Below are 23,751 nucleotides of genomic sequence, written 5' to 3'. Positions count from 1 at the left end.
TTTTTTTGTATTTAGATTTTAGAGGGTCTATTATCGTAGATAGGAAATTCATGGTAAGCTGATAAATTTTGCTGCTGATCTGTTCAAGTGACTCGGGTTTTTGCCTATTTTATTAAAGTGGCGATCTTTAAATCTCTTCATCAGATTGGGTAGGGTGTAAAGTATTGATTCTTTGGAGTAGTTTAATTAACTGAGAGTCAGATGGATAACCAACTTTTTTTTTTTTTAAACAATGATCGACAACCAAATCTAGATCTCTGCTGAATGATTTCATTTAATTCTTAATTATTAATTAATTTTAATTTTGTTTTTCAATTACACCTATAATAGCACCTTGCTCATGACCTTTCGGTCCTCCGGTCCGGTCGTAGGTATAAGGTAAGAGTACCGACTACTGAGTAAAGTCTTCAGACATTTAGACGCAAATTTTGTGCCCATGATTAAGGGCATCCCATGATTTCATGCCCCCAATTCACTTTACAAGCTAGTCACTGTTGCTTTGATTCAATTGTTCAATCTTCGGAAAAAGGGAGAAATAGATCGATGAATAAGGGTCACAAGGGTTTAGTAGAGAGCAGAACTGTGTATTAATTATATTTCTTGTTGTGACTTTATGCTAGAAGAAGATAAATTAGTCCTCTATGTTGCAGAGCTTTCAACCCCAGAACCACATAGGGGTATTATTTGGTTACTAATTTCGAGTCTTTTGACAGAACTAATAACCAAGCAGCAAGCTGGACGATGAACAAACCGGACCAGGTAGATGCAGACTTGCAGTGCGGAGGTACAGGGTCACTCATTAAGCAAACGTTGGTGGCGGACCATGATTGTCGCTGACAACCTTGTCGTTCCCCATCAGTGCATATCCTCCTAAAGAATCAACAGATCGCTCCATTTCTTCAATCATCACGATCATGTGTACGTACTGTTGGAATCCAACTCCAATATATATATATTTTTTTTTTTGGTTACAACTCCAATATATATTCACCAAAGCTAGAAACAACAAACAAGATAATCGGTACTAGCTCGCTACAGTTTGGATTTCACTCATAAGATTGAGCTAGAGAAACACGCTGCTACCAGCCTGCCGTATTCGACTCTGTTAACAGCTGATCACTTCCTAAAATGTATCATGTATGTTAAGAAACTATGCGCTTCTGGGTTGTTCCTGCGACCCCAAATATGTATGTTCGAATTAATTTGTCTTTTTTGGGTAGTTCAACAGTTATTAAACAGAACAATGTATTTGGTAATTAACTGAAACAAATATAGTGTGCTGCAACGGGTTGGTAATTCTTGGAGGAGGAATGCTAGCTACCTTCCTATTTTACCTTTCTCTTTCACATTTTCTCACTTAACAAATAACACATGGATTCCACTACAATATAAAACTCAATATTTATAACATTGAAAAATATTTTCTATTTTTTCCATGTCTGCCCTTCTAATAAATGTCCTATATTTTTTTCTTTCTTTCTTTTAGATTTTTTTCCATAAGATGTTTGATAATTTTACATTTCTTTTTTCTTAATTAATTTGGCATTTTTAATTCTTATTTTAGGATCTGGGTTGGGATTTTTTCTTCTTCTTGAGTTCATCTAGATCAAACTTCCCCACTACCTTCCTTTCCTCTCTCTCAAATTTTTATCTCTTTGTATTTCTCTAGCATCCATATTGAAATTCATTTTCATTTTTTTTAAAAGAACAAGAAAAGAGAATTGATGAATAATAAAGGCAGACTAACAATCACTTCGATTGAGATACATATAAGATGACAGAATTGGGTTTGACTAATAATTTTAATCTTAATTTAGCAATGATTTGATCTCTAAGATTTCTAAAAAAAATTGAGTTTTGAAAAACAAATGTAGAGTCACTAGAATAGGAACGTAGTAGATTTTTTCCATTCCAGAACAACAATGGCAACAATTAGCTTAAATTTTGGGAGAGATTATAATTATGCTTCATTATATAAAGGTTGAAATAAAAAAAATGGTAAGAGGGACAAAATTTGAGAAGAAGAGAAAACGAATGGAAAAGAAAAGTGTAAAAGTTAAGATGTTTTCATTGAGGCATTGTTTGGTTCACGGAAGGGAAATCAATTCCCTTGTCTTTCCCGTGGAGAAGGGAATCTAAAGTTCCTGTCAGATTTCTTTTCCTATGTTTGGTAAAGTAGGGAAAGCATTCAGGAAATACCATTTAATTTCCCTTCCAATGTTTGGTTGGTGCAGGAAAGGAAAATAAAAATATATCAATGTTTCAATAATATCCTTCTATTTTAAAATAAAAACAACCTATAATGAATTTTCAACACTACCAAGGGTACTCAAGCAATTAATGCTGGGATGTTATTGCCCAAAATTATTACAATTAATGCTGGGAAATGAGATGGGAAACTCAATCCCCTGAAGTTTGAGTGGAATGAGTTTACCTCCAACTTTCCCCTATGTCAGGAAAGCATCTATGGACTTTGTGGTTACCAAACAAAGGAAATGAATAACTTTCATTTCCCAAGTCCTCAAATCTGTGAAACAAACGAGGCCTAATTGTAAAAGATAAATTGCATTAATTATGGGTAAATGCGAAAGAAAACAAAATTGACTTTCACAACATTGAATTTATAGTTTTGAGTGAAGTTAGAGTACACTTGGCAGACAATGAATTGGGAAGGTTAGAAGAGAAGGTAGGTATGGTTGCAAGCATTCCTCTTCCTAGAGTTAATTAGTTTCTTTATTCTGCTCCATTTCAAAATTCGATCAGTCAAATTCTCAATAACCAACTAAGAACAAGTAAGTGAATAACTTGTCAAAAAAAAAAAAAAAAAAAAAAGGGGTCAGGATCAAACTTAAAGAAGCTTTTCTCTAGCCTAAACCCTTAACAGAACCCGATTGAGTGCTTTGCCGCAAACCCTTGCCCTGTCCGACGGAACATCCCCTACGCTCTATCTTTGGACGGGCTCTTCGTTGGTCGCAGCTCCTCAAACTCTCTTGGGTCAGTTGTTGGCTGATTTAAGTCCTCATTATAATCTAGGATGGTGTCATGGGAGATTCTGGTGGATTGAGAGGCTGCGAGGACGGTTTGGTTTGATGGTGGTGATGGGTGGATCGGGTTCAACCGCATGGACGGGATGATACTTGGCCTGTAAGAGGGAGGCAATGGGGTGGCCGGATCTGGTGTTATCAATAGGTTTCATCTAGACCTGTAAATTGGACCAGATCGACCTCAATCCAAATCTGTTTGCTAAAAGTAGAATTACATTATCAAAATTCTTAATGCTTCTTGGAATCTTGGGTGATGGACTATCGCTTTGATTTCTACAAACAATTTGTATTAGAAATTCTTCATATTTTATATTTTATATTTTTTAAAATAATAATATGTTAATAAAAATATTATTTTATTATTACAAAAACGAGTCAGATCATTATCGGATCGGATTGACCTAAATCCGTATTTGATCCGTTAAATAAATGGTTAATGGATTCAGATTATTTAACGGATCAATGAATCAAAATTTTCGATCCAAACCTGTCTAATAGTCACGGATCTGGATCAAAATCCAGTCAATTTACAAGTCTAGTTTCATCTATTAGTTACAAGTTCTGGATCTAAGCAGATATGGTATGGTCTTTGTTGGTGAAGAGAGCCACAAGTTGGGTATTGCTTGGTCGGCCTGATTTGAGGAAGGATTCACTAACGGTGGTGGGAAATAGATGGGTGGAGTCCGGTGGTAAGGGAGTGCGGCCGTAGTGTGTGTGCGAGGAGGATGGAGTTGGGCTGGGCTAGTGGGCTTGGATTTCTCTGCAATGGTAGATGAAACTTGGGCTTGGATTAAACAGATGGGCCCTTTTTGTGTGGAAGGTGGTTCATGGGCCTGAGCTTGTACTTGGGCTCTTGTTTCAATTTCTTTTTTCTTTTATGTTTTATTACTTTCTATTTTAGTAAGATGTGGATTTATGCCGGCAATAAGTCTCTATTACTCTATGGTAGAGTGACGTGGTATGGGCTTGGTCCCGGTATGCATACTCACTGTGCCTTGTCTGGTCTAGTGAGGCGGTGAGCTGTTTACTTGATCAAATGGACGCAACTTTCTAGTGGTAGGATGAAATTGAGTATTGCCGGATTTGTTTTCATGCGGCAGCATAATAGGAAAACTATGCTATTTGAAATAGAGTAATCTTTTTGTTATGTCACCGCTTTGTTAAAGCAAATGGAGTAGCTAGTTGTGCACTTAGGCCTGCCACTCGGTCGGTTCGAATCGGTTATGGGCATTACCAACTTCAAAACCAAAGCTTTCGGTTTTGAAATTGACTTACCAATTACCAACCAAAACTTTCGGTTATTAATTATTTTTACCAAATTCGGTATTTCGGTTTTCGGTATTACCAAACTTTACAACAAATATATTTTCAAAATATAAATTAGAATCAAACAATACGACTTTACCGAACTGAATAACACTCTTATATCTAGAGTCTCATAACTGACATATACAAAAGATATTGTCCTTAAATACATAGCTAGAGATCTTTGTGCAACTTTACTTTCCAAAATACAAAAGGATCAGCTTCTGCTGCTGAAATGAGGATGCTAAGTTCTTTCTAAATATGAGCATCCATGGTTCTTTCTGATATAAACAAAAGCTACCTCCAAGGTACAAAAATGCTAATTTATGCTAATTTCCTACGTTGATTGGATTTGATGATTAAATATTTTAAACATACAGTTAAAAATTTGATCATTTTTGTTCTCATTTCGACTTCAATCCATATGATCACTAACAATAGTCGTTTTTGTCCATATAGTTATTAATTAGAGTTCTTAAAGGGTAACCACACTGAAACAAGATTTTGAGTTGCAACTTTTCACATTGGTAGATGGAGCTCGTCTATATGAGCCTGTGGTTTCAAAGGGCACAAAAATCGGATTTGAGAAAGAATTATTAAGGCCAAATTTGCGAAAAGGATATTTTGGTAAATGACTATAAAAGAAGATTGACTGCATTGACCGAGACCTAAACGACGACAAACGAGACCGATTATTTCATATCATGTCTATTACTATGCTATGAATACGTGGATGAAGTCAGATTTACCATCAGACTTTTTTTATTTATCAGCTCGCACGAAATGTTTATATGTCTACTAGTGTTGTCTACCATATTCATCGGTTATGAAGAAATGTATACCTATCAAAACCAACAAGTGAAAAAAATCAATACATTGGATAACCGACTGGTGGATATAAAGAATGGGATAAGATACGCCTATGGTAAAAATATAAGCCGATTTCATCTTCGTATTAACCTCGATCCACATGGTCAATTGTAATGGCGTTATTACCTTTACAACTAAAATACCAGTAGTCAATCTATCACAAATCCTACCAAGGACAAGGTTCACCCCTACCCTCTCATGGGATCAATATACGTTTACCTGGGTAGAAAATTTGGGGGAGAAAAATCATTGCAGTTTGGTTACCCTTAGAAACACAGTAACTTAAAATGATATAAACGTCTAAATCAATTAAAAATATAAATAAAATGTATGTGATTTAATTTCAATTAACTAAAAAATTAAAAATCTTACTAAGAAATGTAGTTTATTAAAATTAAAACTGACAAATTAAATAAATCATATGATAGCAATATATCACAAAACAGATAATAATCTTTCATTATAAAACTAAATACATACTTTGTCAAATTAAATATATCTTCCATATCAATGTATCATATTCATACATATTAAAATAAATGACTACATAATTATATATATATATATATATATAACCCTAGCATTTCGGTAAATTCGGTATTTACCAAAACCAAACCAACTTTTTCGGTATTTTTCGATTTCGGTTATTTCGATTTCGGTTACCAAGATTCGGTTTACCAAACCTCAAATATTCTGTCGGTTCGGTATTTACCAAACCAAATGGCAGCCCTATGTGCACTCTTTGCTAATTGGTGTTTGTTAGAATACATAGATTTAGTGAAGACACTTGATATTATTTCAGGATATTCTCTTGATGTTTATTGTAATATGGGGTTCATGCTTTACGTCCCCCATTGTATTCTACAGTTTCATTAATTAAGACTTGAGGGCAGCCGCACCAGCCCCCTTTCAAAAACAAAAAATAAACAAAAAATAAAACGGGCAGCTAACTGTCTTGGTATATTATGATTGAATTGTGTGTTGCTTGACCCCAAAATCTCAAATTGTAACTTCTGTAATAATTGCATGTTGATTGATCTATTCATTCTCTCACTGCTCATAGGGTGAATTCTATAAGATATTTCCGCGGTGGTTGATAAATTATTTTCCCAGTAAAGATCCAAAGTAGTTGTTGATCACTTGACATACATTATATAGAGTGACATATTATCTATATGTTGCATGTAAGTAATGTCACTCGATATAAGTGATAAGAAGATTGTCGGTTAAATTTTATGTCATGCGAGAATTGTCGGTTCAATTTATTTTCCCTACTTCCCGCATAGTATCCATATGACTACTCTGCCAAAGTAATAATTCGCTTTGAGTTATATATCCTACAACTTTGCAATCCAAAAATAATAATTCGCTTTGAATTATATATCTACAGCAAAGCTATACGAAAAGATAATTTCTTAAAAAGAACGAGATCAAACATGTCCTACAACAAAGGAATCTATACGAAATGTGTTGTCCTCTCACACTATATATGCTTTTAATAGATGGCACTCATTATTAAATTTCTAGGGAAAAACATTTCCATGAAAACTCGAGAAAATTGGCCAAAACCTAGGGTACGAGAAGAAGATGGGGTCCAATGTTCAACCAGGTTAAATGTTAGGAGTAGACGAGTAGTGGCATTGGTCGTGTAGGGGCCAGAAGCTTTACGCCGACTAACGCATCATGCTTTCCAAATTTTGTCGAATCTTAGAAACTATTACAATTGGGTCTCTGGTCACTGTCTCTGCTTTTCTTTTCATCAGTGCAGCCCCACTATTGCTATAGCGGCCAATAAGCTATATCTGGAGGACAATTCAGTGGACGGAAAACATAACAGCAAAACAAAACAAAGGACGATAGGGAAAAAGACAAAAAGCTTTATAATAATTGAACTTTCACAGTGAATGAATAAGTATCTGGACTTTCAAAATCATATCAATAAGGTGCTTCAATCTATTTTCGGTTATTCCTCCGCTAAAATGACAGTCATAACCTCATATGACATGGGATAAACACATTTTCCTCCTCCATTTCTTACGTTCCCTCATAAAAAATTGACTCTTCCCCCCAACACTATTCATGTGAAACTTTCCATCAAATTTTACCTCAAATTACTGTCGTCGATAAATAATAACAATATCCAACATTTCAACATCATGTTTTCTTAAATAATTTTTATTGTTCTTCAAAAATTAACCTAAAATTGCAATTAATTTTTATGAAGTAAAATTAAGGAACAAAATAAAAAGGTGATTAAACAATAAAGTATTCTGAATTGTCCTTGCACTTAATAGAGGGATAACGGAAAATAAATGAAAGCACCTTATTGATGTGATTTTGGAAGTCCAGGTACCTATTTGATCACTTTGAAAGTTTAGGTACTATTCTGTCCGGTCCGTAAAAGTTTAGACCCTACCTATGACAAAAACCCTTTTTGTGTTGAAGATGAAGATGTTTTGAGGACAACTTGTCCGGGAGTTGAGGCTAACAACTAGCTTCTTTCCATCTACCTGCCCAACACAAAAAAATTTATAACCTCTAATTCCTTACTTGAACCAGTGACATTAACTCACCAATGATTTTTCCTGGCTCAAGGGACTAAAATGATCGAGATCGGATTGAAAGTTTCAAAAGATAGAGGGTTGGGGGATTGGTGGCTCATAAAAGTCACTCTTCGTAAAGAAAACAAAAAAATTAAGTGTTAATTTCAATCTTGAATGGTTTTCATTTTTCTCCAATTCAAAAAGTCTACGCGAATGATTTTGCCAAACCCGAGCTCAAACGAATGATCATGAACTTGAAGTAGGCCGTGTTTGACACATTTGGTTTTGAGGCTTATGATGACTTTGCTAGAAAAGATAGAAAAGAACAGAGACCATGGATGGTGACCTTAGTGCAATAATGACACCAATTTTTGGGCTAATTTTTCTATGCCGACTTATTTGAAGGGCGTGATTGGACAATATAATGAATGATAAAATGCTAAAATATCATCAAACCTCCCCCCCCTTCCGTGGACTGATTGGGTGAAAAAAAATGTAGGTGGCTGCAAAGACTGGATATTGGAAGCGTTATTGCCTTGGTCGAGCTAGGGGTTCTTAGGTCTTCGGTGCCCCAACTTTGATGCACATTTAGTTGAAGTAGGTAGCATGGGTGTGCTTTTCTAATGATCTCTTTCTTTTCGAGCTTTAGGCAAAGTCTAATAGGCATGTCCTAAGCCCAATAGTTGTAGAAGGCCAGCTCTGTAGTTTCACCAAACCTGTAAAGTCCCAGTCATCAGCCCAGAATCAAATATTGGGCTTTGAACGGATTCTCCAACAGCCCAATTTAGCAAATGTGAACCTTTGACGCTTCCACTGAGTTCCACATCATCATCCTCGTCATGTATCCCCATCAACACCAGACGCGATGACCCATAAGGCCATAAGCCATCGTCTTCATTCTTATGGATAAAGAATCAAGGACTAGTCAATTACATAATATTCCTGACCTAACAAAACTAGCTATTTTAACAAAAGATTAGAAATTTGACTAATTTTAGTTTATTTACTACTCCAAGTCTCCAACAGAATACACATGTAAAAATTAAATTAAACTGAAAAGGAGAGAGAAAGTAACAAAAAGTTAGATTGCTAAAGTAAAAACAAAAAAATCGCTAGCTATATTGAACTTTTAGACAAATTAATTAAGAAAATAATTTTTACTCTTGGAGATGTTCTGTTTACTGAGAGAATATTTAATGCACCGACGTGCACTTGCACTAAGAAGAATTGACGGTTGGATAACATCAAATATATGTTTTTATTATAAAAAAAAAGTGTACCTATAAATATCTAAAGCTGACATCTACTAAATTTGTTGGTTCACTTACACCGACTGTGTATAAAATAATTTTCTGTGTTAAATATTATAATCGTATGTGTGTGTATATATATATATATATATATTTATCTATCCGTCTATCTATGATCTATCTATTAGGATAAGGATTGAATTCTTCATCAAAGTCGCCAATAGAGTGAAGACATTGACACTCCCACTTTCCCTTGAACTTTCCAACCAAGTCCCAAACTAGGAATGGGTAGGGCCCAACAAGAGGACGATAAGGGAAATGGGAAATCTGGGTGAGGACCCAGTAATGTTGGATGAAACATTCAATAAAGCACGTGGTTCACGCGTTTACGGAAAAATGAAATGAAATCCCAACTGGATTGGTACTGTAATCCAAAGGCAGTTATTAACTGCCAAAACCGTGTGTGGATGGTAGTTATTTTAGATTCATTTGCCAAAAGGATTGCTTGTACTTTTCGCCACGTCACCACCGCCCCATTCCCGCCGTAGTTTCCAACGACCTTCTCAGACGCTCGTTGCACGCTCCCTCACCCAGTCTCCCCTACTTTCCCGATCTTTTCATTTCCTCGGCGGTCAACCCTCCCCCATTCTCTTTACAAAGATATGTTCACACTCTTGGTTATATTTCTTTGTCACTAGAAAATTAGAAATCATTGAGAGACTGGTTTAATGTGTTATTTTAACTTATTGAGTATTTATGTGTGAAAGGAATTCAAGCTTGTGTTTCATCACCTTCTAATTATAATACTGTGTCATGATTAATTTATGTATTGAGGTCCAATGATATTATTAACAACTAGATTATCACGGGTGGCGAGAGCATGTATTTTTAGTGTTACAATTTGCTCTCTTAATATATATGATAGATAGTTAGTTGAAAGAGAACTCGTCAACATAAAATTTTGGTTAATAATTTCATCGCTTAATTTTTGGAATGTAACCTAGAATTTCATCATGTCTTGAATAGACTATTTCCATCAACTAAGACAAACGATGAGTCAAAACTTTACAGACTGTTATAGTATGCAACAAATTATAATGATTCAATTTGCGTACATGATTTGATAAGCTACTTTTTGATATTTTCTCGATTTTGTATGAATCTCATTTGTGTTATGATTATTTTATGTATAATTATATTTGAGGCCTAATCATATTATTAATGGATCAATTAGCATCACTGGCGAGAGGTGAACTAAAAAAAGTAATGAAAATACATGTGCACGAGTTTGTTTATCAATTTTTACTCTTATAAGTTTTTCAGTTAATACAATTAATTAACAATCAAAAGTGATCATGGTCGTCAACACAAAGCTTTAGTTAATTATAACTTAATTCTTAATTCTTAATTCTTAATTCTTAATTCTTAGAGTGTAACCTCAAATTTCATTCAATTATTACCTGAAATACACAATTTTTGTGAACGAAGACCAAAAAATGAGTCAAAACTATACAGACAATTGCAATATACAACTGTATATGATTTAGTTTGTGGACACACTTCAACAAACTACGTTTTGATATTTGCTCGTTCCTATATGAGTTACATGACAAGTAGCAGGTAGGAAGACAAATCAAAACACGATTTAGAAGCAACTAGAACACACAATACTACAAAATATAAGAATCGACGAGTAATACATGTCTCCTCCAAGTAGAACAAGTGTACAACTAGGAGGTAGAAGTAGTCAAATAGATAACGATATAAAGTTTGGGCTTGCAAAAATAATGTTAAAGAACTAGACCAAGTCACGACTCACGAGTGATGGAGACCGACCACTTGACCATGACGTCTCCTCGATCCTCCCTGGAGATTCACTTTCCTTAGCATAGTACAATAATATCCACCAGTCAAAACACTGAACCCACACAAAACAGACACAGCCAAAAACCCCCAAACCCATAATAAGCCACCTGGCCTAGTTAAGTAAGCCAGCTGTTTCTTAACCCATCCGCCATAGCTGGCAGCTTATCACCCATTCCGTGTTCGCGTTTTTTCGCAGGAAGAAAACCTGAAAAGCACACTTAAATATATACATATATATACACACACGAATCCATTAAGTACATAAATAGAATCTCAGAACAACTTCTACTTAATTTTAAGTTTCAAAAGCTGCTACTCATTAATTTCAGTCAGGTACTTTAAGTCTTCAGCTTCTATCTTCAGCTCAGTTCAACAGCAATGGATGGTGGATTTTCAGCTTTCCCTCAGTACTATGATCATAACACGCAGTACCCATTTGGTTCGGATTTGCCGGAATCATCGTCTCATTCTGACAACAACAGCGGTAATGGCGTTGGTAGGATGAACTTGTCGGACGAGGAGGTCATGCTGGCGGCGACGTACCCGAAGAAGAGGGCGGGAAGGAAGAAGTTCAAGGAGACGAGGCACCCGGTGTACCGCGGCGTAAGGAGGAGGAACTCCGGGAAGTGGGTTTGCGAGGTTCGTGAGCCGAATAAGAAGACGAGAATCTGGCTCGGGACTTTCCCCACTGCAGAAATGGCGGCGCGTGCTCACGACGTGGCGGCGATTTCCTTGAGGGGGCGGTCTGCTTGCTTGAATTTCGCGGACTCGGCGTGGCGGCTGCCGGTGCCGGCTTCTACTAGTGCTAAGGACATACAGACGGCGGCTGCTCAGGCGGCCGAGGCGTTCCGGCCGACCGGGGAGGAATCGGAAGTTGTTTCGGGATCGGTCGCGGCGACGGAAGCGGAATCGGAACCGGTGTTTTGTATGGACGAGGAGGATGTGTTTGGGATGCCGGGGTTGCTGGCAAACATGGCGGAAGGGATGCTGCTGTCACCTCCTCATTACAATGGCTACGGCGGCGATGACATGGAAGGTTATGCTGACGTGTCACTGTGGAGTTACTCCATTTAGCTTTACTAGTATTGGATTTTTTTGGAGAATTTGATTTAGAAAAAGTCAAATTTTCACCGTACTTATAACTTCTTTTGAGAAGTACGGATTGCATATATGAGAAAAATAGATAAAAAATAAAAAAAAGTGGGTTGGGGAGTGTAAGTTATGAAGAAAGCTTAGCTTAGCTAGTTAGCTTAGTTATGTGTATAGGAAGTCTAGTACTGTTTGAATCTAGTGGCATAAGATTTTTTTTTCGGTAAATAGGAGATCGTGACTAGTATCCGTAGTTGTCATGTAATAAAAAGAAATTATGTGTATCAGTCAAAGTTGCTGTGATATTTGAATAGAGAAAAAAGTGTTTTTGTGTTTGGATATATTTGAGTTGCAAAACGATGTGTGAAAACCTATTGCTTAAGCAGTTTAAGTAGTAGCTAATGAAGTGTGTTATTGTAGGGCATATTCAAGCTTCTAGTCGCTTTGTTACTCGAATCATGCATAACTCTATTATTGATCTTCGAGTCTTTAAGTGTTTTGGGGCAAGTTGTAATTCTTGTAGAGCTCCTAGAGTTCTTGAGGTTAGTTGGCACCCTCCTCCCTTCCAGATGGGTGAAGGTTAATATTGATGGTGCTTGGTGAAGAGGTTTATGTGTTGGATATTATGGTGGTGTTTTCAGGAATGATCAAGGAGTGGGTTGGGGCGTGAAAGTTATGAAGGAAGCTTAGCTTAACTAGCTATGTGTATCAGTCAAAGTTGTAATGATATATGAGCAGAGAAAAGGAGTATTTCTGTTTGGATATATTTGAGTTGCAAAATGATGTGTGAAAAGTGAAAAAATGTTACAATTGGTATTGGGACTTGGCTTTCAACACATTTAGAAATGGATGCACAAGCGGTTGTGAATGCGATTTTGGAAGGTGAAGATGTCTGGAACCTGATAGGCACCTATTAGATTGAGATTCATTTGATTAGATGAAGAAGAAGTGTCTGGATTGCAACCGTGTGTTCGATGTGGATTCTTTGGAGGCACATGTTCGGATTGTTCATGTAGTTGGACTTTATAAAGAACGTGATGCCGTTCACGTTCGAATAGTTATCCCATAGTCTCATAGTCTCATCCTTACTTCCATTATAAAGCCTCACTCAAATTACAACTTACCAAATTCGAGAATCAAAAACCAAGACAAGAACCATAGCAAGAAAACTAGACTTAAGTTTTAATAGATAGTAGCACTTACTTTTTCGGATTGCTGACCTTTTTTTTTTTTTTTTTTAATCCGATCCGCCCCGTTTCATTTAGTGACTCTCTGCCACACAATCAGTCACATAAAACACATCTCTCTCACGTTCTCTCTCTCCCCTCTCACCCCATTTCTGGTTTTCTCCATTTAGAGTGACTAGTTAGGGCTGTGAATATGAAGAAGAAGAAGGCGGGGTACTAGGACGACATGCTGTTTTGAACCAAAAGGCAAAATGACTGGCAACGTGGAGTAACAGAATCTAAACTTTACGTTTTATGTTTTGTGGCCGAACGAATCTGGCATCATAGTAACATCGTCATGAGACCTTACTATTTAAACGAACCCCTCTCTCACACTTCATTTCAAATTTTGAAATCTATCTTTCTCTCTCTCTCTCCTCTCTCTAAGGTTTTCCAGTCATAAAACAAGAAAGAGCTCAACCAAAATGGTGAAGAAGAAGAAGATAAGCAAACTACTGACCAGATGAGCCTCTCTCTCTCTCTATTCGACGTGGATTCTTTGGAGGCTCACATTTGGATTGCTCATGTAGTTGGACTTCCAAAAGAGCTTGATGCCAACGGTAAACTCAAGGTGTTTGTGTGTACAGAGTGTGTGCCTCTTGCCAGGGTGTTTGTAACTCAAGAGGCTCTCAACCAGCAGCACCGGATTGACAAGATCACAAGTGTGCTTTGAATCAAGAAAAATGTAATTGCAGACTCTCTCTATTGTTGTTGTCACACTTTCTATGTGTACTAATTTCACTAATTAGATATGTTAGTATGTGGATATATGATCGGAGCTAGCTATGGTGTGATAAGGTTGGTTTAAATTTGTTATGGGGATATGTGAATCAGAACTAGTTATAGTTTGATAAGGTGTTCGCTCAAAAATAGTCACAGCTACGTGTCACTCGGCTGAGAGCTTCTTGGCTTACACCTATCCTTAAGAAAGTTTTTATGATTTTTTTAATTTGATTTGTAAAAAAGTAAATGTAGAAAAGTAGATACAAAGAAATTGAGTGCCGGCATAATAACAAGCAAGAGAAATAAAGAACGACAAAATAATTACAAGAATATAAATTGCAGGAAAGACAAGAACAATACTAGTAAGAAAAATAATTCACGAGAGATATTGTAGATTGATAGAGAGTAGAGATGCGATGGAAAATTTGAGAATGTTGAATTTGTATTGAGCTGTTGTGTTTTTGGTCATGGACCTTTTAACAAAGATGTCTACACCCTTTTTATATTACATAATAAAGATAATGAAATATATACAATCTCAGCTTTAATTGTTAAGACCCGATTAATTACAAATTGAATTCTAAAAATAAAATTCCTTTACTATGCATAACTGGCGAACGACCATCATGACTCTTCAATGTTCACTTTGGTAATGGCCACGCTTAGTGGCTTAGTGCTGTAATATATATGAACATAGAATTTGGTATTTAGTAAATTTTATTTACTTATAATCTCTCGCCAAACTTGCCATCAACGTTCTTATAATATCTTATTCTATTTTTATTGAAACTCTTGCTTATATTGATAGAGGTGAAAAGTCAAAAGAGCTTTGTAACTCATTTAGACATGTTGAACATTTCTCAAAGCCCTTATGTTACCTATGGAATATTATAGGCAATTATTAAGGCTTCGTTTGGTTCGTGGAAGGGAAAGTAATTCCTTTGTCTTTCCCATGGGAAGGGAAATGAAATTTCAGAAAAACTTTCCATTTCAATGTTTGGTAACATAAGGAAAGTCCTCCGGAAAGTTGTTAAAATGTTTGTAATTAATGCAATAGAATAATATGTTGTGAATAATAACTCCAAGGAAAGAAGGGGAGAAAGTGATTCATTTGGAGTATGGAATGAACCACGTTTCCCCTATTTTCCTTTATTTCAGGAAAGTATTTCCTTTCCCTTTGCATTCCAAATGCAGGAAAGGAACAATTTTCTTTTCCTAATGCTTACTTTCAGCGAACCAAACGAGGCCTAAGAGCGAAAAGTTGTCTATACCTATCAAAATGGTCATGTGAACATGTACGCTTTGTTTGAAGATATGTATCAGGCTTGTCACTTTGTTGTCTATACTAGAACTTCTTAATATTTTACTACCCTACTCCAATATAGCAAATTTGTCAGCTGTATGAGAAATTCCACTGAGATCATACTTTTATCTCTTTTTCTATGATGATCACTTGTTTAGTTGAGATCACAAATTAGGCTAAAAATGATTTGTTTCCTTTATCAAAATAATTTCATTTTCAGGTATTAAACTGAAAGATGTTCTATAGCACCAGCAGATACAGATTGAACTATTTTTCCCGTAATACCCCGAAAATTCGTTATTAATTTTTTGGAATTAATATAATGTTCGTTAGTACGATTTCGTGGTTTGAATGTGAAGCGGGAATGTTTCGGACGAATAATTACTCGAAACGTTTTATTTTCGAGGGGTCAAAGGGTTGATTTTTTATTCATTGAGTTTCTCCGAAAACTTCTTTCCCAAAAATTGTAGAGCGTGTCAATACGAATTTGTGGACAGTCAGAACGCAAAAATCGGAGTTCGTATGAAGAAGTTATGGCCAACTGAAAAAGTTGCCATTTTTAGACAAACAGAAAAAATTGGAAAAAAAATATCAGAAAAACCTAGGTTTCCAAATTTGGAAACCCTGACCCTTCCTCTCTCTCCTAGAGCTAAACCCAACCCATTTTCTTTCGCCGGCGATATCTTCATCATTCGACCACTGATTGGAGCGCCTTAAGTATCGTTGGAAAGCTGTCATCCCCCTCTTCAAGTCTCTGGTGGTTTGGTTGCATGATTTGATCCGTAGAAGGTGGTGGCAACGCGACCTCCGACCCATCGAGAGTTTTCATGTTTTCGGCCACCTCCGGCGCCGATTCTTAAGGGCTTTTGAAGCTTGTTGAGACGTACATGAATCCCTCCAAGCATCATGAAGCAATTTAAAGTGTGGAGGTCGAATCGAGGATTTGAAATTCTAGGGTTTCAATTAGCCCATTTTCTTTCGAGGTAAATTCCGGCTTCTATAGTTAAAATTGGACTTTGTGATAGTTGAAGAAGTTGTTAGGCTTGTTGTGGCGAATATTTTGGCATAGGTTTCATAACCCAATTAGGGGATTTGCCGGTGACGCGTGGAGCCCACGAGCAGCCACTTAGTTTAAAATGTACATTGTTTCTCCACTAAGTATATGAAATTTTTCATGATGACAAATAAAGCCGGAGGTTTGGACGGGTCAGTTATTTCTAAACCATGACAACTTGTGTGTCAATAACAATGCATGAATGTGAAAGATTGATGTGTATCCAACAAAAAATAAAGATTGGAAATATGTGTGTATATTATAAAGAAAGAAAATGAGGATTCGAACATAATTACAAAAAAATGTTGTATTTTTAGGGCATATATCAATGGGCAAAATACTCGATGAAAAATTGTACCAAAGCAATGAAATCCATGCCTACTCTTTTTCTTTTTGTAGGCAATGATATATTGCTATTTCAAATGAAGATTATCAATCACCAAAACTTTGAAAGTAAGAAACCATTTTTTGAAGTATCAACCAAGTTCATCACTTCATTCTAAAGCGAGGATTGAGAAACTAATAAGCAAGGTCAATGAGTGAAGGGCTCTTGCATCTACATTTTGTCTCGTGGTATTGGCCGGCATTGAGTCAGTAGACCGTTGTTTGTGCTACATGTATCAATTATGATTATTATTATTTTTTCACCCCACCTTACCCCTGAACTGATGGTAATGAGATTTGAACTTGTAAATTCCATGATGTCCATTATTCTAGATAACTAACATGTTACAACTCACCTACAATTAGAATTAATTGCAGGGTGATTACAATATGTGTTAATACTAATTAATACCTACGTAAATCACTATATAACACTCGTGAAGGAGTATGGTAGGTCTGACTCTTAGCTATGATGGGGCGCCTCTGAGTCAGTGATTGCTATTCTACCAATAATCAACAGCTTTAAATTGTTTATTCTAGCTTTGGTGAGAGATCGATGAGGAGACCACTATATAATTATGCGCAGTGAGACCATGTTTCATAAAATTTTCATCCAATCAATCAGGAAAGCACAAGATAGAGGTTAATCAACAATGTCAAATGAAAGGGCAGCAGCGGATTCCGATCCCAACTCCGGCGTTGATCCTTACCAGCGCCTCCAGATAGCACGCAATCCCGACGGCAGCATCACGCGCTTGTTCAAATGCCCAGACGCCCCGCCCTCATCTGATCCCAAGCTTCCCACTCCAGTTCTCACCAAAGACATCCCCATCAACCAATCAAATAACACCTGGCTTCGACTGTTCCTCCCCCGCCATGTACTGGACCAAATCTCACCAACTACCAAGCTCCCTCTCGTCGTTTATTACCATGGTGGAGGACTGGAGGCTTCATATTACTTAGGGCAGCCTCAACCATTTTCCATGATTTCTGTTTCAACTTTTCAGCCGGCGTCCCCGTGATCGTCGCATCTGTCGAGTACAGGTTGGCTCCTGAGCACCGGCTGCCGGCGGCTTATGATGATGCAGTGGAGGCGCTTCACTGGATCAAAACCTGCCAAGATGATTGGTTGAGAGACTACGCTGACCTCTCCAATAGTTTCCTTATGGGATCCAGTGCTGGGGGTAACATAGCCTACAATGCAGGACTTCGTGCAGCTGCTGAGGGCATTGACCTTCTCCACCCGTTGAAGATTAGAGAGCTGATATTGGTGCAACCGTATTTCGGGGGGAATCGAAGGACTAGTTCAGAGTTGACGTCTCATGTGGGACTTGTCGTTGCCTATCGGGGCTGACCGTGATCACGTGTATTGCAATCCAGTGGCGGGTGGCGATTCTAATGGCTTTGATCAAGTGAAAGCACTTGGGTGGAAAATTTTGGTGAGTGGCTCCGATGGAGACCCGCTGATCGATCGTCAGATTGAGCTGGTGAAGATGTTGGAGGCAAAAGGTGTACAAGTGGTGAGTCAATTTATCGAAGGAGGTTATCATGGGGCTCAAGAGGTTGAACCCTCCAAAGCCAAGGATGTGTTTGTGCTTGTTAAACATTTCATATTTCCTTAATTTGTAACTTTTGTTCTTTTCCAATAATGCTATGATATCAAAAATATAGTACACACTAGCATGGATGCCCGCGTGTTGCTGTGGGAATGAAATCTGAAAGTCTAGGAGGATAGAGCATCTCGTTAAGAACTCATACATCATGTTTTACTGAAATTTAGCCAAAAATAGGTTGTCCTACTTATAGGCTAATTTAGTTACAACAACTGCCTGATCTACTTGTCAAAAAATAAGTGGTGATGTCCATCAACATATATGCACACTGAGAAGTTGTTAGCTTAGTGATGATCAGTGGTAGAGGTTATCCAAAAAGTTGCTTCCTCCAGTCCTACTTACACAAAAAGTGTTGTGAAATATATGTTTGAGTTTATTATCTAGAGCTTCTTAAAAACTTACACAAAAGAAAACAGTGGTAATCTTTGACATCACACTAAGATATAGTAGTTCAAAAAATGCCTGTGTATATTTTCTTCATAATTCTATCATGTTAGTCATTGAAAATTTATTTCAATTCATGAGTATACTCGCTTACTGTATCCTAATCATTTGCCGCTTCAGCTTGCAGTATCGCTTGAATACTTAAGGTGAGGTCTAACTCATACGCAAATTGAACCAATTTCAGAAACCAAAACAGGGGAAGATAATGTAGGAAGGAGTATCCAACCTGCAGCTCTCCTGCTTCCCTCAATGCAATTCCAAAAATCACCTTCCTTCTCCTTGTTTATGACAAATCCAATATAACAATCATAAACCCTTGCATCACGGGAATTTTTCACCAAAAAAAAAAATTAATCCATTAGCTGGACAGCAATGATTTTAATGAATGACAGAGAACATATGATTTATATTGGTGAAAAAATTCGGAATAATGCATAGAGAATTATTGTTATGCCCATATTTTTGCCAAAATAACGCATGACAATTATGACATTCAAAATTTTTATCTCCAAGACCCACATATTTTTGATTAAGTCGTGTACACCAAAAACGGATACAATTAAATAAGTTAACACATTGGAGATAAAATTTGTATATCAGTTAATCAAAATACGTGGATCTTGATAATAGCCTTTATGTGCCTGCTATTATAAGTTAACTTATAAGTGGTGTTAGTTCAGTGGTTAGAGCACCCACTACCTAATGACGAAGTCAAATGTTCGAATCACTATGGGGGTAGGAGTAAAATTCTTTGATCATCTTTTTTAAAAAGTAAAAAAAAAAATGCAAATTTCAACTGAAATAACTTAGTTTGAGGAAGCAAAGACCTTTATCCAGAAAGAGACAGAGGAATTTTGATTTCAATGGAACCTCCCTTGAATCCCTGACATGAACATTAGAAGTAATATCAACTACTTGTTAAGTTGTTCCAACCAAGAGTAATTTGATGTTTGTATGTTTTGATAGATAAACAATATTTGAAGCGATATCAATTTCTACTTTAGTTGTTCTATCTCAATTAAAATTTGATTAAAAAAAAAACTAATGCTTCTTTTGATTGCTGAAATTGTAGAAGATATGGTTTATACATCTTCAATTTTAATGTTTCCACTTTCCAGTAATCAGAGATGCATAAAATTGATTCAAACAGAACTAAAGCACGTGAAAATTAATAAGACAGTAGTACAAAAAGGTGAAAATTGAAGTGGGATGCGTGGGGAACAATTTCTACATGCACTTTTGTAATCCAGTGATTGAAGTCGTTTTGTACAATTGTCAAAGCTATCCATCTCCCTCTGCAATAGCAGACTATACATATATCTATATGTTTACTCCCCATATATATATGTATATCACATGCTTGTCTTGCTGTATATAACATCATTTACACCACAATAACTGCAACCTAGAGAAACATTCAAACAAATAAAGCACATCCAATTTACTCTTGATATATGTTTGCATTAATATATCGAATATCACCCTTTACACAAAAGATCACAATTGATGATAGTACATATAGGGTTAAAGTCAGCAAACTCCTTCCGGTTTTGCCAAAAAGCATATGCAAAGTTCATCAAATTAGTTTTTGATGGAATCTGAAGGTTACCTGGATATTAAGTATAGGCTCTATTGCACTCGACTTATGCCAAAACAGGGCAGCAACTGTGCTTGAAAAGGAGATTGGGGTGATTGACTGAAACCTGACCTGTAAATCAAAGGAGATTGGGACATTAATCTGATTGACGGTTGCGAATTTAGATTTTGATCAAACAGAAACATGAGCACAAAAAGAGATATGCAACATGAGCACTCACTTTCTCTGGATCCTCTATCACCAATTATTCCAGTGCTCCTAGTTCCATTTACATCTTTGTTCAACTGCAACAAAACAGTGACTTAGAAGACAAAAAAGAAGACTCCAAAACGCTAACAAATAGAGAAACATGCAGAACCAATCAAGAAAAACACATGTTAGTTTCTAGTATGTTAAGAATATGGTATTTTAAATAATAGTAAATCCTACTATAAAACGATACAGAAGATAACACACCTCTTGGACAGACTAAACCCAAAGCCTACCTATGCCAACATGGCTCCCTTCAGTCTGACCAAGCCAAGGAATTCAGAAATCACACATATTTTTTCTAAGTATCAAAGTGAATGTACCAAGTTTATGAAGTTAATAAAAATATAATATGCATCCAAGAACAGACATTCAAATTAGTAAATATACATCAAGTGTGTGTTATAACAAAACAGAAACTCATAACACCAAATTAATATTCATCAACATTCAAATTAGTCAATATCCATCAAGTGCAAAAAAAGCCTTGGTATCATCTCCTAATGCAAACATAGGAAACCCAAAAACTCAAAGGACTCAACGATCCCAAAAAGCATGCCTCATACCAAAAGAAATTTCTGCAAATAAAGATTACAGGTTAGCCTCAATCTAAATGCGAAACAGATTCCAACTTCGCGGTGGCTAATCTAATGACCTAACAAAGAACTTCCCATAACCATTTGTCATTATTTAGAATCCACTCACCCTTCAAATAAAGGAACAAATATGATATATGATATCCAAGTTATCTAATGCCTCCCCTTTGTCAACGTTGTTCCTGCAAATAAGACAGGTATAAATACATAGCAAAAGGTCCAACAGTAAATAACCATCCAAAGTAAAAAGGGCTAGAGGCAAGAGTTATAACCAATTCTACCTCAAGAGAAGGGCAACTGCATCAAGGAAACAGAAAACAACAGAACCTAATGATCGAAGCAATACTGCCACCTACCGTTCCTGTTTATTGAAACCCCTAGCAAATGCAGACAATGTTATGTTATTACAATGAAAACAAAAAACTGAAAGATATATAAGTTAAAAAAATCTAGATAAAATGATTCCAAAGGTCATCCCAAACATTAAAAATCAGATGGAATAGTATGAACAGATTGACAGTTATATATTCACTGACTGTGCCACCCAAATTCAAGAAATTCTAAACCATTTGACGCTTCTGTTGCCAACATTTCTATAACAGTTTATGCAAATTCACTGCACCGCGCCCCTCATGGGCAGCTACAATCCACTGCTCTAAAGGCTCAACGTCCTTGTGGACGCAATTTCTCGGTTCCTAATTTTTAAAGATCGGAAATTCTATTTCCAATGCTTTTAACAACCTTGAGGACTTTTGCAGAGTTCTTCAGGTAAAGAGTTCTTTCTATACTTTTAAGATGAGGTCAACTTTATGTCATAAAGGATGGTTTAGTAATACATAGTATTTGTTTTGTTATACTCAGTGTGTTAAATTTTTATTAATTATACCATATGATCTTTGCCTCTTTCTCATCGAAAGTTTACATGCAACTATAATTTTTCTTTTCTAATGTTTTACATTCATGCGTTTTTTTTTAAAACACAGCATAGGCAAATCTACATCATGAAGCAAAACCTATCATCTCTCTAGCAAATCAACTTGTAGGAAACAGTCATTCGGGGGAAAAAAAATTGCATAGGAGAAAGAAGACAAAGGCCATAAACTGTCATTGTCCTGCTCCATTTCTTCGGCATCCGTAAAGCACATATCATTGATCTGAAGCTGCAATGGAGATCAAAATGTCATCAATGGCACATCTTCTTGAGACTTAAAAGAACTGATGCAAAGGGCACTAACTAAATGAATATTTACAGCCTACCTCAAGCACGGTACACAATAGGTCCCGATCCCCATTGGATCGATCAGTTGCAATTGAAGCATTTTGCTCAGAATCTTCTCCTGAAAATACCATCGGATTCAGAAGAACGAAACCAGATACAATAATAGGTTTTATATGACACAATGAGACCATAAACTTGATGAGTCGTAGAAACTAGGTGGCCGATCCACCCAAGACCTGCTGCCTCATCTCCAGTTTCAATCTTTAAAGGAACAGTTCAGAAAAAACCATGCTCAAAAATACCAAACAACAGGAAGTCACATATTAAATGTAACAATCAGTCAAGAGTCATAAATAACACTCTTAAGCCTAGCTACAAACTAAAATGGTAAAGAACCAAGGATACACACCCTTGAATCAAAATTAGTAAAATAAATACCCAATGTACCACTCAATGATGATCAAAATTCTTCAATGCATATAAATGTATGTCTGTTTATCATATGCACAAAACTCATCAACACATGGGGAGCTATCAAGTTACGAACACCCTACAGTCTACTTATAAAATCGAAGGGCTGCGCTTCGGCATTGATAAGCAAAAAGACCCTAACAAAGGTTTATACTATAACCATAGATAAAGAGGGACATATATAGATGTCACATCAGCAAACACAACTAATTCTACAGTTCTTCTACTAAATTTACTAACCCATAAGATTTTTTTTTTTTGGCAAATCTAACCCATAAGAATTACTGAATTAGATAGCAAAGCCTTGACCTGTTATAAGTTCTCTCTCAAATTCATCTTGATACAGAAAGACAAGGTGATTAATAAACAACTTAAAAGAACAGAAGACCGATGCATGTACCAGAAAAATGAAGTTTCAAGGGTCTAGATAAGACATGAAAAATCATATTTGAACTCAACCCAAAAGGGGTTATTTAATTCTTCATATTTTCTAGCATTAACAGCTCAACCGTTGAAAATTTATCCAACCGATGGGGTAGACAAAGTTACCCAAACACAGTATATAGTATCTAGCTAATTTTCAGCACAAATTTCTTCCTGAACTTATATTTTGAAGAACACATTGAAATATGAATGAGAAAAACACTCTCACTGTGGGCCTTTTGGGCTTTAGGCTTTAATTACTAGCAAATTGACCCACGTGATGTTGCGGGTTGAATTCTAAGTTTCATACATAATAGATGAATACTCGTAATCTAAAAAACATCGGCGGTACTTAGAATATGATTTGTTTTGTTGTTAATAATAACAATAAACTTTTTCCATGATTTGTAGAAATTTACAAATACAAAACAAAATTGTTCTCCTATAAAATATATATATATATATATATATATATATATATT

The 23,751-nt window shown here is 36.3% G+C and overlaps 2 protein-coding genes and 1 long non-coding RNA gene across 5 annotated transcripts; 2 read left to right on the top strand and 1 right to left on the bottom strand.

Annotated features, from left to right (window-relative positions):
- Positions 1-11,051: 11,051 nt before the first annotated feature.
- Positions 11,052-12,306, top strand: LOC112173117 (dehydration-responsive element-binding protein 1B). Its single transcript, XM_024310711.2, has one exon. It carries the CDS (start codon positions 11,257-11,259, stop codon positions 11,950-11,952), a length of 696 nt encoding a protein of 231 aa, XP_024166479.1. The 5' UTR covers positions 11,052-11,256; the 3' UTR covers positions 11,953-12,306.
- A 4,774-nt stretch (positions 12,307-17,080) lies between these two features.
- LOC112181451 (carboxylesterase 1-like) lies at positions 17,081-18,334 on the top strand. Its single transcript, XM_024319788.2, is given in 3 exon segments — positions 17,081-17,598; positions 17,601-17,974; positions 17,976-18,334. Coding segments are annotated over 3 exon segments (966 nt in total). The 5' UTR covers positions 17,081-17,310; the 3' UTR covers positions 18,280-18,334.
- A 1,185-nt stretch (positions 18,335-19,519) lies between these two features.
- On the bottom strand, positions 19,520-22,224 carry LOC112172968. 3 transcript variants are annotated; one of them, XR_005804614.1, is made up of 5 exons: positions 21,438-22,224; positions 21,127-21,338; positions 20,532-20,595; positions 20,324-20,422; positions 19,520-19,597 (listed from the first exon to the last, which is right to left on the bottom strand). It is a non-coding gene; the product is annotated as an uncharacterized LOC112172968 (long non-coding RNA). The 3 variants fall into 3 exon arrangements; XR_005804623.1 differs by having other exon boundaries at positions 21,216-21,338; XR_005804615.1 differs by lacking the exon at positions 19,520-19,597 and adding an exon at positions 20,046-20,119.
- Positions 22,225-23,751: the final 1,527 nt, after the last annotated feature.

This window comes from Rosa chinensis, chromosome 1 (genome assembly GCF_002994745.2).
Source record: "Rosa chinensis cultivar Old Blush chromosome 1, RchiOBHm-V2, whole genome shotgun sequence".
Lineage (NCBI taxonomy): Eukaryota > Viridiplantae > Streptophyta > Magnoliopsida > Rosales > Rosaceae > Rosa > Rosa chinensis.
Note: the sequence above shows the minus strand (reverse complement) of the source record. Positions and strands in the feature narration are given on the sequence as shown.

Excerpts from the sequence above, each read along its gene's own strand:
- LOC112173117 (XM_024310711.2), top strand. The coding sequence starts at position 11,257 with ATGGATGGTGGATTTTCAGCTTTCCCTCAGTACTATGATCATAACACG.